Source organism: Corythoichthys intestinalis, chromosome 21, assembly GCF_030265065.1.
Source record: "Corythoichthys intestinalis isolate RoL2023-P3 chromosome 21, ASM3026506v1, whole genome shotgun sequence".
NCBI lineage: Eukaryota > Metazoa > Chordata > Actinopteri > Syngnathiformes > Syngnathidae > Corythoichthys > Corythoichthys intestinalis.
In genome coordinates this window covers 10,041,336-10,054,573 of record NC_080415.1, presented here as the reverse complement: position 1 = coordinate 10,054,573, position 13,238 = coordinate 10,041,336, and the positions used below count along the sequence as shown (strand labels likewise).

Sequence of the window (13,238 nt, the reverse complement as noted above, 5' to 3'; positions counted from 1 at the left end):
ATCAAGATCCTCCAGGACTGGCCAGCCCTGTCACCAGACATGAACATCATTGAGCATGTCTGGGGTAGGATGAAAGAGGAAGCATGGAAGACGAAACCCAAGAATGTTGATGAACTCTGGGAGGCATGCAAGACTGCTTTCTCTGATTTTCCTGATGACTTCATCAATAAATTGTATGAATCCTTGCCGAAGCCTATGGAAGTAATACAAAATATTAAATTTGGATCTCACAGCACCATTACTTAATTCGCTAATGTTATGTAACATTTTTGTATCTGAAGTACATTTTTTCTTCAATTTTTACACTACTTTTTGTAGGCGACAAAACTTGTCTTGCCAAAATTATACCTATATGTCTTCATTAAATGATAAATCTTTTTTCAGTGAAACAATATATTTTTGTACATTCAACATCATTTTGGAGGGTCTTAGCTTTCATATGAGCCATTTCGGAAACCAATTGAATAAGGTAATTAAAAGTCAGGTTACTAGCAACTGTTTCTACGAAATGGATAAGCGACAAGACTTTTGCCAGGGACTGTACATTTCCACTCACAGAGACATAATCTAAAAAAAATAAATAAATGAATTTAAAAAAAAATCCGGAACTCACATGAGTTTGTTGCCAGGGGTTTCGATATTAATGGCTATATTTTGAGGGGAAAATAAATTAACTTTATTATATAAGCTGCACACAGACTAATTTTCATTGTGTCAAAGTGTCATTTTGTCAGTGTTGTCCCATGAAAATATATACTTCAATATCTGCAGAAATGTGAGGGGTGTACTCACTTTTGTGATACACTGTAGCTAAAAAAACACTAGCTCTGGCTAATTTATGTTGCAAAATGCTACCATTTGGTTGTACCTGGAGCTCTGTGTACATAGTGAAGTGGAAGCCTATGACTACTAAAGTTTAAACTAAATAAATAAATAAATAAATAATGTACAGATTTTCTTGAAAATTCAAACATTCTTTATTGTGGCTGTTCTCCAATTAGAATACAAATGATAATCCGTATTCAGGTTGCAGATGAATGTCTGTAAACTGATTTTTTTCCCCCTAAACAGGTCAGTTTGAGACATGTGCAGCATGTAGTTTGCGTGTGAACCTTTGGTAGGTTAAACAATACATGAAGAGGCAGCAAGGGGTGTCAAATATCTGTGGTGATGAGGTTCTAAACAAAGTGCATGTGTCAGCGAACTCGTGAACTACGAACCTCTCGTATGACCATCTTTACCCTGCAGAGGTGTTACAACGCACACGTGACAATTAGTAATTGAGGAGAGAGGGAAAACAGTGACGTTAGAAAAGAAGCTTACCCATCATCTTGTATGCGCTTGCACAGATCCCATTGGTGTCTCCGGGCACGTTTGCGGGCTGTGGGGGCGGGGGCACGCTCGGCCTGTTCCTGGGCTTAGGGACGGGACGCGGCCGGGGGAGTGAGCCGGTCTGGTAGGGGGACGGTGAAGCAGGGGCCAACTGAGAGCCGTCTGGGCCGGTGGCGACGGGCGGCGGAGGGGTATCCGGCGGCGAGGGAGAGTCCGGGGGCGAGGGGTCTGCGCTGTGCGATTCACCGCTGTGTTGACCGGGAGAACCCGTTTGCGTCGGTGGCTCTGGGGGCGGGTGGCTGGGGGCCTGGATTGGTGGCTGGTTACTGGAGTGGCGCCGAGGAGTGTTGTAATGCTGAGAGGCGGGCGACACAGGAGAGGTAGGGGAGTGGCTGGACAGGGGCCTCGGAGGGGGGCTTAGGGGTTGGGATGAGTTGGGTGATGGCTGACTGGGTGGAGGGTTCGGGGGTTTGGGGGGAGCTGGTGCCTGTTTCTTGAGCACTGAAGATAGATTGAGGAGAATTGGTAACTTTTAAGACTGTCACAACTGTCAGTGCATCAAAACATTGAAGAAAAAGCTTTGAGTCTACTCTAGAGATGTCCCGATCCGACTGCATGCTCGGAAATTGGGCCGATTGCACCATTTTTCAGAGGATCGGAATCAGGTGAAAAGGATTGGGGTTTTTTTGTAATTATATGGGGCTTTGCTATAGCAAAGGCCCAGACACTAAAATTCTTTTTTTTTTTTTTTTTTTTTTTTTTTGAAAGGTGTTTCTTATGCGTGCCGCACAGCCCGAACCGTTTGACCGATTGGCACCATTCGAATATCAAAACGACTGGAATTTTTGCGCGACGCAGGAACTTTTTCGAACAACCCCAAAAAATTTGCTCTTCGCCCGTAAAAGTTGATTTAAAAAAAAAAAAAAAAAAAAAAAAATTCTAAATTTATCAAGTCCTAAAAATTTTGATCAAATTCCGATGCCATTGACGGCCATGGACGTCCAAATTTCCCATTCATTTCTAATGACATTCACCTTTGTTAATGCCATTGACGGCCATGTATGTTGATTCTATTGCTGTCAATGTACTTGGATTCCTTTGAGGCATATGTAAGTCGATGCCGTTGGCAGCCGTGGACGTCCAAATTTCCCATTCATTTCTAATAGATAAAAAACCTGCGTCCCCAAATATTGACACCGAATGGTCCCTAAGTCAACTTGGGCGGGGCTAAGATCTGTATCTCCCCACAGCAAAGCTCCATAGTAATTTCTCCAGAAATTGCAGTTTCTAGTTAAAAAATATATTTGTTTTTCTGATTCATGCTCGTACAGCCTCTCACTCTCCCTCATGCTGCTTTTCTTGGTCACCAGAGCAGCTGGCGTTTAAGTTTTAAGTTAATGATGATTGACAGGTTTGTAGCTTTGATCTTGCGAGTGATGGCTCAGTAGCTCTACGATCAAAGGCACAAATGTGTTAATCATCGGTTAGTCAATATTCATTGTGAAGAGGCTGTTCTCGGCAGCGTATGCGTCAAAGCGTGAGTGAATTTGAGTGGACTCACTCATATGAAATATATGAATGTTATGGAGAGAGGTTTTAAAGTACGGCCTCAAATATGATGCAATGAAAAATGTGGGTGCGCCGTATTTTGTACTGGTGCAACTTAAAAAAAGTTAGGCACACCAGTGCAACCAACGGCTTGGTAATATACTGTGTATCGCAATGTTAATTTTTTCCAATGTCATTCAGGCCTAATTTACTATATTAACATTCGATTCTCCGCCCTGATGAACTCGTCTAAGTGTCCTTGAGCAAGATACTGAACCCCACGTTCCTCCTGGTGCTGCGTCACCAGTAGGTAGATGGCGAGATAGTGTAAAGCGCTTTGAGCGCCTTGAAAGGTGGAAAAGCGCTATATAACACCATATATATATATATATATATTTATATACTAGGGCTGTCAAAATGATGGCGTTAACGGGCGGTAATTAATTTTTTAAATTAATCACGTTAAAATATTTGATGCAATTAATGCACATGCCCCGCTGAAACATTAAAATGACAGCACAGTGATATGTGTACTTGTTGTGTTTTTCGGAGTTTTGTCGCCCTCTGGTGGCGCTTGGGTGCGACTGATTTTATAGGATCAGCACCCATGAGCATTGTGTAAGTAATTATTGGCATCAACAATGGCGGGCTACTAGTTTATTTTTTGATTGAAAATGTTTACAAATTTTATTAAAACGAAAACATTAAGAGGGGTTTTAATATAAAATTTCTATAACTTGTACTAACATTTATCTTTTAAGAATTACAAGTCTGTCTATCCATGGATTGCTTTAACAGAATGCTAATAATGGTAATGCCATCTTGTTGATTTATTGTTATAATAAACAAATACAGTACTTATGTACCGTACGTTGAATGTACAGTAGAGCTGGGAATCTTTGGGCACCTAACGATTCGATTACGATTACGATTCAGAGGCTCCGATTCGATTATAAAACGATTATTGATGCACCCCCCTCCTTTTTTTTTCTCTCTTTTTTTTTTAAAAATGTTTTGTACATGAGTTCCAAAATTGTTCAAAAATACTCTCAGGCTAAACCACACTACTATTTCAGTATCAAGTTAACATATAGCAGTAAAGAAATACAAAAATAACATTAAATAAAAAACTGCAGTCCCCATTCTGTATCAGCAGCTTTAAACTACATTCAATTAATTTAATGTTGTGAATCAACCGTTAAATTTGTTAAAATTGCTCCCGTTATTCCATAATTTCCCTCTTGTCTACTTTCAACATGTGAAAGTTTTAAAACTATTTTAAAGATAGATTCAAGTCAATATTTTACCGATTTAGGAGTATTTTAGATAAAAAGTTAATTAGGTTTGCTTGGAAGCTTCGCTAAAACAGCCTTGCAGGGAAGTGTACTGCTTTAAGATGGCGGCCGTTTATAACGCCCTCATCTCGCTTTTTGTAGATGTGCAGCTAACACTACCAAATCTATATTGCATCTAGTCCTATATAAATGATATCTACTGTAACGTTGTAATGGATGTACTTTGAAGCAGCTTTTCGGCAGCAGTCAGGTATGTTGTTGTGTTTTTTTATCTCGTTGCATGAGTTGAGCTAGAGCCGTGAGTTGAGCATTGGCATTACCCGAGGGGCCGGGTAACGGGAAGCATGATTTATTGTTATAATAAACAAATACAGTACTTATGAACAGTATGTTGAATGTATATATCCGTCTTGTGTTTTATCTTTCCATTCCAACAATAATTTACAGAAAAATATGGCATATTTTATAGATGGTTTGAATTGCGATTAATTACAATTTTTAAGCTGTGATTAACCCGATTAAAAATTTTAATCGTTTGACAGCCGTAATACATATACACTGTATACATTACTTTTTAAGGGCTAAAAAGCATAATAATAATCCAGAAATACAATGGCACTACCAAAAGATACAAAAATATATATTTTTTATACTCCGCAACACTCTAGGAAGGCAGAAGATGAAGTACTGTACAAAGTTGTAACGTGCTGGGAACTTTTGTTCAAAAAAAAAAAAAAAAAAAAAAGAAAAAAATACATAAATAAAATTAAATTAATAAAAAACAAACTTTTTTATCAGTATCAGATCTGGACTCCGTAACGGCAGATTCTCAAAATCAGGTATGAGATCAGGACATCCCTAGTCTACTCATAGTGTTCACTTGCAATATTGTGGGTATTTTTAAAATTTATTTTTTAGGTAAAACTGTGTGGTAAATAAAAATATAAATCCCCATTTTCATCGACTCGAGATCCGAATTGATAAAATCATAATAAACACTTTTTAATTAATCACCCTGACCATGTAAATCAACATTATTACGTATGTATTTTTAAAGGTATCATTTACTTAGTGTTCTCAAGCATGTGCCATGTATATATTTTTACAGCTTGTTTTCGTGCTACATGAACTTGTTGCTCTCACCTCTACGCATCATATGCGGACTGGTCCCGCCGCCCGTCTGGCTGGCAGTCTGGCTCCCTGCGCCAGAACCGTTCCGCTGGATGTGGGGTGCTGGCGCCGTTGCAGGGTCACGCAGCTTTGGGTTGCTTGATGGACGGAAAGGAAAGACAGAATCTTTAGTGTGCTGCAAAACGGAACACATACGATTATCCACGGCCCACTGTTGTTCACATTTGTTTCACATATCGGGGGCCAAACCGCACACAAGATTATTCAAATGTATACTATTATTTGACTCCACTGTTTAAAGTTCTCCAAGTGCACTCCTGCAATATTTTTGTATGTTTACGTTAAAGTATGCCTTCTTCTCACAGTTAGGGCAGCAACCAGTGTTGTTAATCTTACTTTCAAAAAGTAATTAATTACAGTTACAAATTACTTCTCCCAAAAAGTAATTGCGTTAGTAACTCAGTTACCTGAATGTAAGAGTAATTAGTTACTTGGCAAAGTAACTGGAGATAATTTCATGTTTTATTTTTTTTTTTCCTCAAAAAAAAAAAAAAACATTGTCACACTATGTGAAGTTTAAAAGGTTTTTGGGACAATTGGGCCTAGCCCAATTCTTTACCCTAAACTTAACTAGACACAGCGGTATTGCGATAACTAGATAATAACCTTTGCTATGTGTGGAAGTCATTTAATGTTGTGAATCACAACTGTTAAAGTTGTTAAAATTGCTCCCTTTATTGCATTAGTTCCCTTCGGTCTACATTTGACATGTGTAAGTTTTAAAACTATTTCATCATTTAAAAGATAAATATTTTGCTGATTTAGGAGCATTTTAGATAAAAAGCTACTTAGGTTTCCTTCCTAGCAAGGAAGATTCTCTACAACAGAGGCTTCCTGAGAAGGCTACTGCTTTAAGATGGCGGCTGTTTACTAACGCATCTAGTTCTTTATTATACATGTTGCTAATGCAGCCGTCTGTCATTTGCATCTAGTTCTGTATATATGTGATATCTACCGAAGCATCATGTGGGCGTAGTTTGTAGGCTATCGGCTACAGTCAGGTAATATTGGAGCCACCTAGCATAGTAGCATCGCGTTTGCAACGGCGTCACCCTCCCTTGCCTCCTCCCCACTCCTGCTCTGCTCTCTCGTCTCCCTGAGTTCGTCTTTCTCAGACTTTTCTCGCGTCAGTCAACCAACATAGTAACGCACGCCTTTCCCGCCTCAGTAACGGCGTTGCAAAGATGAGAAAAGTAATTAATTAGATTACTCACTACTGAAGAAAATAATGTGGTTAGTAATGCCGTTATATTCTAATGCCGTTATTAACAACACTGGCTGCAACTAACGATTATTTTTCTTATCAATTAATCCGATGATTAATTAAACAATTAATCGATTAATCGGATGAATGTCACTTTTTTCAATTACCTTCACATTTTATCTTGAAGTTGTTTTCGGCATTTTGTAAGTAACAATGAAGACAAAATGGAGGACTATTTCCTTCAAAAATAATATTTTATAACAACTTCCTGACTTAACTGTAGTCTACAATAACTGTAGTCTACAACTGTACTATTTTAATTACATAAAACTTGTTTTTAATAAAGGTTCTGAGTGTATAACAAAAACATTTCTCAGTTCACAAATCAGACAAAGTTCAGTTTGTTCAAATAAAAAAGTGCTGCTGATTGACATTTTTTTTTCTAGTGGGCAAAGCACTGACATAAATTGTGTCAATGACTCATTTATTTTCTTAAACACTTTAAACCAGGGGTCCCCATCTGCCAGGGTGCGGACCGGTACGAGTCCGTGGCGCATTTGCTTCCGGGCCGCACAGAAATAATAATTTATTAACGACCGTATTCTGGCCGTAACCTGTGCCCCTGCTTAACACACCAATATCCCTGTCTACTCTAGATATAATACTACAGGATAGATTAGAATGTCGTCATAGAAATCCATTGATTGGACTGCTAGCAGTACATCTTGTTTTGTGTATATAATATATCTATGTGCGCTTGTCCTCGATAATAGCGTATTACGCAGGCGCAGCACATTTGTTCCCGGAAATAATTAACCCCCACACGAGTGAAGATGACTGGAAAACAGACGTCTTTGGAGATATTTTTTACGGCGAAATGGGCACATGATGAGCCAGAAGATGAGCCTACAACCTCGAAGACCCACAAACTGCGAAAGAGTGGAATCGTGACCCGTTTGTGAATAAACCGAGTGATTCGAGCATGTCTGTGCAACAGGAGGATCAGCTTATAGAGATCGCAAATGACGGCGACCTTAAACGTATATTTGAGACAACTCTACCTAAGTTCTGGATTAAAGTAATTCCGGAATATCCTGATATCGCTATGAGAGCATTGAAAACCTTGCTACAATTTTCAACATCGTATCTTTGTGAAGCGGGCTTCTTCATTAATGCTTAGCGACAACGCAAAGTCGTTAATGGTGAGAGACTGATGTGCAGTTGTTGTGTGCAACTAACATGGCAGTATGTATCTGAGGAGAACTTTTCTACATGTCCTTCCATGATCAAATGTAAGTTAATATTCCTTTCTTTAAAGAAAGTTTGTAGTGTTTACTTTGGAATCGCTGCATTTGCGGCCATGTTTAACGTCACGCGCATGCGCAGAACCGCATCGTTGCAATTTAAAATGGGTCGCAAAATTTGTCAGAACACCGGTCCGTGAAAAAAAGACCCAAATAATACCGGTCCGTGGTGCAAAAAAGGTTGGGGACCCCTGCTCTAAACAACAAAATCGAATGAGGAGGAGGCAGACTGTAATGAGTCAGTTTTCTTTATCAAACAATTGTTCATAAATACAATCGAAATCCAATTTTAAAGCACATTATCTTGTATGACAATTTAGCTTGAATGGGGGTATGTGTTTAATAGAGGCTAAGCTGTAATTTGAATGTGATTTCTTTATAAAAAGAAATTAGACGCCTTTACTATCTAACAATAATTCAAGTGCTTATATACTCCAAAATACCATACAAACGAACACTTAAGACACTGATTAGCATAATCGCGAACTAGCTTAGCGCTCCGTGCTAAGTAGTAACGTCTCATCAACAAAGTATACAAACAACACAATTGGCTTCATTTACTCACCTCTGACCTAGGCACACTGGATCTAACACAAAAGACAATCTACGTCTCGACACTTCGTAATATTATTGATTCAGCAATAGCAGAGAGCGCGCGCTCTCTCTCTCTCCCTCTCTCCAATCACTGGCAAGCACGTGCAGCCTCTTATTCCACACAAATAAGGACGCAAACGGGCCGGCAAAAATTGATTATCAAATTTGTTGGCAACCAATTTATTAATTAATTTTAATCGATAACTTGTTGCAGCCTTAAAGAGCATACGAAACGAGAAAAAAAAAAGTCTTAAATGGCATTATTATGTGAATTAGAATCATATTTTGAGACGATTCGACTATATACAACAATTTAGCAAAGCACAGATGACGAGAAATTAGTCTTTCAATCTGCCGGTTAGCCACGCCTACCATTATAGGGCTTTAGCGTCGACGTCAGCGGTAGACTGGGCTCATCGGTTTTACTATTCAGCCCACTGAGGGGGAATTATTCAGAACGAGGAAAACACGACGAAGAGAGCCGCAAAATGTCATTGTTTCAGTCTCTCTACTCCAATATTTTTACAGGATATTCTTTTTATCCAAGTATTTTTCCCCAATAGCTATACAAATGGCTTGAGAAGGACCAGTCAGCCCGTCGAGGGGGAACTATTCACAACGAGGAAAACGCGACGAAGAGAGCGGCAAAATGTCATTGTTTCTGTCTCTTTACTTCAATATTTTTACAGGATATTCTTTTTATCCAAGTATTTTCCCCAATTGCTAAATAAATGGCATGGTCATGACAAATAACAGTCTTTTGCTGAATGGAATATGAAATAATAAAAATGAATTTATTCAGGACGACATGGCAAAATTACTCCATAATGGTCAAAACTGTCGACTTCACCTTTACTGTTGCACCTCCTGAACGATATTTTATGACACCTAAATCGGACATTATTTCCCTTCCCCGGCTTCGGAGAATGTAAACAAACCAGAAGGCGCGACAGCTAGCCGACATGCTAACCCGAACCGAGTGATGTTTCAAAGTCTTCGAAGCGGAAAATTACACATAACTAGCCTGGATTATTTGACATGACGACCCGGTTGTCGATTGTCTTCGCGGATCGGCAAACCGCCCGGCGGAGAGCAATTTACAGTTCGTTCCCCGGAGGAGGGTGGCTGCAGTTGTTGTGCAGCTAACGTGCTGCTGCTAATGAGCATTAGGAGAGCTTTTTACATGCCTATCAATGATCAAACGTAAGTAGTCCTTCATTTAAAGGAAGTTTGTAGTGTTTACTTTGTAATCGCTGTATTCGTATTTGACATAATACAAAACAAGATGTTTACTCACTTCCTCGTAAGTCCAATGGTCCCACAGTAAATATCCACGGTGAATGGGAACCTTTTGAAACTCCAAAAAGGCGCATACGCCTCTCCCTCATACAGAATGATTTTTCTGCAGCCGTTTGGCTGGCGTGATGCAAAAAATAAACGTATTAATCCGCAAAATCAGCTGAATCCTTCGTCCTCATACACAACAGTACACTGTAGCGTGAAGAGGACGTCTTCTACCGTACACGTCACAGCGCCCTCCTCCTCAATGCAAGACCGGAGCCGGAAGTCACTCATTTTCATGGCGCGGGATTAAAAAAACTAAATAAAAATAGCGATCGCTTCCACACACATCCAAGCGGCCCATATCATTCAGGGGCATAAAATACCGCGTGTATTATGAAATAAACATGCTTTTTCGTGTCACATGCACTTTAAGGCTGAGTTATGCTTCTGGGGTTAGGGGACTATAAAGTTGACTTAAAACTTTAGCTGGTGACCAGTCCAGGGCATGCCCCACCTTGTTGTTTCATCTGTCTGAATGTGGACGTTAGTAGACACTGAGTCAGGCAGCAATGTACAGCTTTCTAAACAGTTTATCTTTTGATTAAAGAATGAAGTGATTACCCAGAATGACAGCAGACAAAAAGCCACACACACAAGGGATTAGGCTTTGTGAGCACAAAATGACTGTTTTGATCGTGTTGTTAAAGCATGTAGTCCCTTCTCCCTTCCATTGGCATTCAAGCAGCTCTTACCTGAGCTCCTCTGTATTCTGCGCAAGAAGCTGCTGAGCGGCAGCGAGCGCGGCAAGACCCTGCGCCAAGCTATTGGGGCTCTCGGGCCCCGCTGCCCCCAGTGGGGCTTGCGGCTGAGGATCGACCGAGGGCTGCGGGACCTGCCCGGTGCCTTGTCCCTGCCCTGAAGCCTCCACGGGGGGTAAAGGGGGCTGGAAGGCAGGTGAGGTGTGCTGCTTTCTACCTAAGGTGGTACTGCCTCTACGGACGGTGTGGTCCGAGTGCTTGTTAGAGGTGCTACTGTGGTCGGTGGTGAGAAAGTGAAAGAGACAAACAGAGAACACCACAGGACTGATCAGAAGAGTAATGATTACACCAGGACAAAGAATCATTTTAAATCCAGGAGACATGTGAGTAGGATTAGAACTTCAGACACCAGAAAATTGATAGATGTGAGAAATTTAATCAGTGTATGAATCTAATCACCGATTAGTCCAACAAGCCAGGTCAATTTAATGATATTTACAAAAAATGGAGAAGCAAACAACATAAGATGTTTACTTGTCTTTGCGGCTTGTGTCTGCCTCTGGCCCCACCAAACTGCCTGGTCTCTTCCTCTCGATGGTGCCACTGTCATAATCCAGATGACTGTTGTGGTTGGATGAGGGGACAGGCATCGCAAACATGCCAGACACATTAAAGTCCACATCTGCAACATGAGAAGGAATATTTAGAAAATCATTCTAATGCAGTCCATTTGTATGGATTTGGAAAACTACATAAACCTGTGATTCATGTTCTTAAAGTCTAATGTCCTGACCGCTGTATTAGTCATGCGTTGAACTCATTGGCTGCCATTGACTGCTTTAGACGTCCGATTCATTTGAAGTGGAAGGGTGGCAGCGAATGAACGAACGTTCATTCGCTGCCACCCTTCCAATTCAAATAGATCGGACGTCTACTAGTGATAAACTCAAGATGACTAGAACCACATATTGTTGTAGCACAACTGCTCCTTATTTACTTACCCTCAGGGAAGAACCAGTCTGCATGCTGGATGATGGGTTCTATGATGGCCACAACATGCACAGATGTAGCTGCAGCCATTTCTGCCAAACTCCTGGGGATACATAAGGGAAGAAAAACTGTCATGAAGTAACTCAAATACTATCCGGATAGTTCACCACCACAATTTTAAAAGATAAAAAAAAACAACCAAAAAAACAGAAACCTACTCACCCTTCAGTCTTGGCCCACAGCAGATTTGGTCCAAGGACAATGGCAATGTTACTGGGAGTCATTTTGTTTACCTCACTATCCTGAGCCAGTTTAGCAAGGAACTTCACCAGGTATCTACATGTTGACGACAACGTCAGACAGGCTATACAGTGGTATGACAAAGTATCTGAACCTTTTGGAATGTCTCACATCTCTGCATAAAATCACCATCAAATGTGATCTGATCTTTGTCAAAATCACACAGATGAAAAAACAGTGTCTGCTTCAACTAAAACCACCCAAACATTGATAGGGTTTTCCTATTTTAATGAGGATAGTATGCAAACAATGACAGAAGGGGGGAAAATAAGGAAGTGAACCATTACATTTAACGCACACATCATCACATCTTGGCCCATTCGTCTCTACAAAACTGCTGTAGTTCAGTCAGATTCCTAAGATATCTGGCATGAATTGCTGTCTTTAGGTCATGCCACAGTATCTCATTGGGGTTCAAGTCTGGACTTTGACTTGGCCACTCCAGAACATGTATTTTGCTCTTCTGAAACCATTCTGAAATTGATTTACTTCTGTGTTTTGGATCATTGTCTTGTTGCAGCATCCATTGGAGCACCTTAGGGTTTCGCACTTTACCAACTTAGCTGTATGGATGCTCCAAACAAAGTTTCGTTGTGCTTTTGTAACAATGACAATAAATATTCTGAATCTGAATCATTCTCTTCTTCGCTTCAACTGTCTGACAGACGGCCTCAGGTTTTCCTGCAAAATTTCCTGATAAACTTTTGAATTCATTCTTTCATCAATGATTGCAAGTTGTCCAGGCCCCGAGGCAGCAAACCGCCCAAAATCATGATGGTCCCACCACCATGCTTAACGGAGGGGATGCGGTTTTGATGTCTGTGAGCTGTTCAATTTTTCCTCCACTCATGGCGTTGTGTGTTACTCCTAAACAATTCAACTTTCGTTTCATCAGTCCACAAAAAAAAAAAATGCCAAAACTTCTGTGGAGTGTCAAAGTGCCTTTTTCCGAACATTAAACAAGCAACAATGTTTTTTTTAGACAGCGATGGCTTCCTCCGTGGAGTCTTCCCATGAATACTATTCTGGCCATAATTTTACATATAGTTGATGTGTGCACAGAGATACTGGACTGTAGTCTGTGACAGTGATTTCTGTAAGTCTTTAGCACAGCGGTCTCAAACCGACTCCACAAAGGGCCGCAGTGGGTCCTGGTTTTTGTTCCAACAGATCCAGCACAAACAGTTCAACCAATGAGGTTTCTACTAACATAAGCAGCACCTGATTGCAATCAACTGATTACACTTGTAAGAAACCAGATTGGTGAAAAGGTATTTGTCTCGTTTGGTTGGAATGAAATCCAGTACCCCCTGCGGCCCTTTGAGGACCGGTTTGAGACCACTGCTTTAGCAGACACTCTAGGGTTCTTTTTTATCTCTCCGAGTATTCTGCGCTGAACTCTTGGCATCATCTTTGGTGGACGGCCAATCCTTGGGAG

At 40.5% G+C, this 13,238-nt stretch overlaps 1 protein-coding gene across 7 annotated transcripts in view; it reads right to left on the bottom strand.

Annotated features, from left to right (window-relative positions):
- Window positions 1-13,238, bottom strand: part of arhgap17a (Rho GTPase activating protein 17a) — a 74,903-nt gene that overhangs the window by 5,195 nt on the left and 56,470 nt on the right. For 3 of the 7 annotated variants that reach the window (XM_057825799.1, XM_057825797.1, XM_057825801.1), the window contains 6 exons: window positions 11,723-11,836; window positions 11,512-11,603; window positions 11,045-11,192; window positions 10,505-10,783; window positions 5,319-5,443; window positions 1,324-1,833 (listed from right to left, as the gene is read on the bottom strand). In XM_057825799.1, coding sequence (XP_057681782.1) covers window positions 1,324-1,833; window positions 5,319-5,443; window positions 10,505-10,783; window positions 11,045-11,192; window positions 11,512-11,603; window positions 11,723-11,836 — 1,268 coding nt within the window. Of the gene's footprint in view, window positions 1-1,220; window positions 1,243-1,323; window positions 1,834-5,318; window positions 5,444-10,504; window positions 10,784-11,044; window positions 11,193-11,511; window positions 11,604-11,722; window positions 11,837-13,238 lie in introns of all 7 variants that reach the window. The other 4 variants (XM_057825800.1, XM_057825798.1, XM_057825802.1 and 1 more) reach the window with 3 other exon arrangements.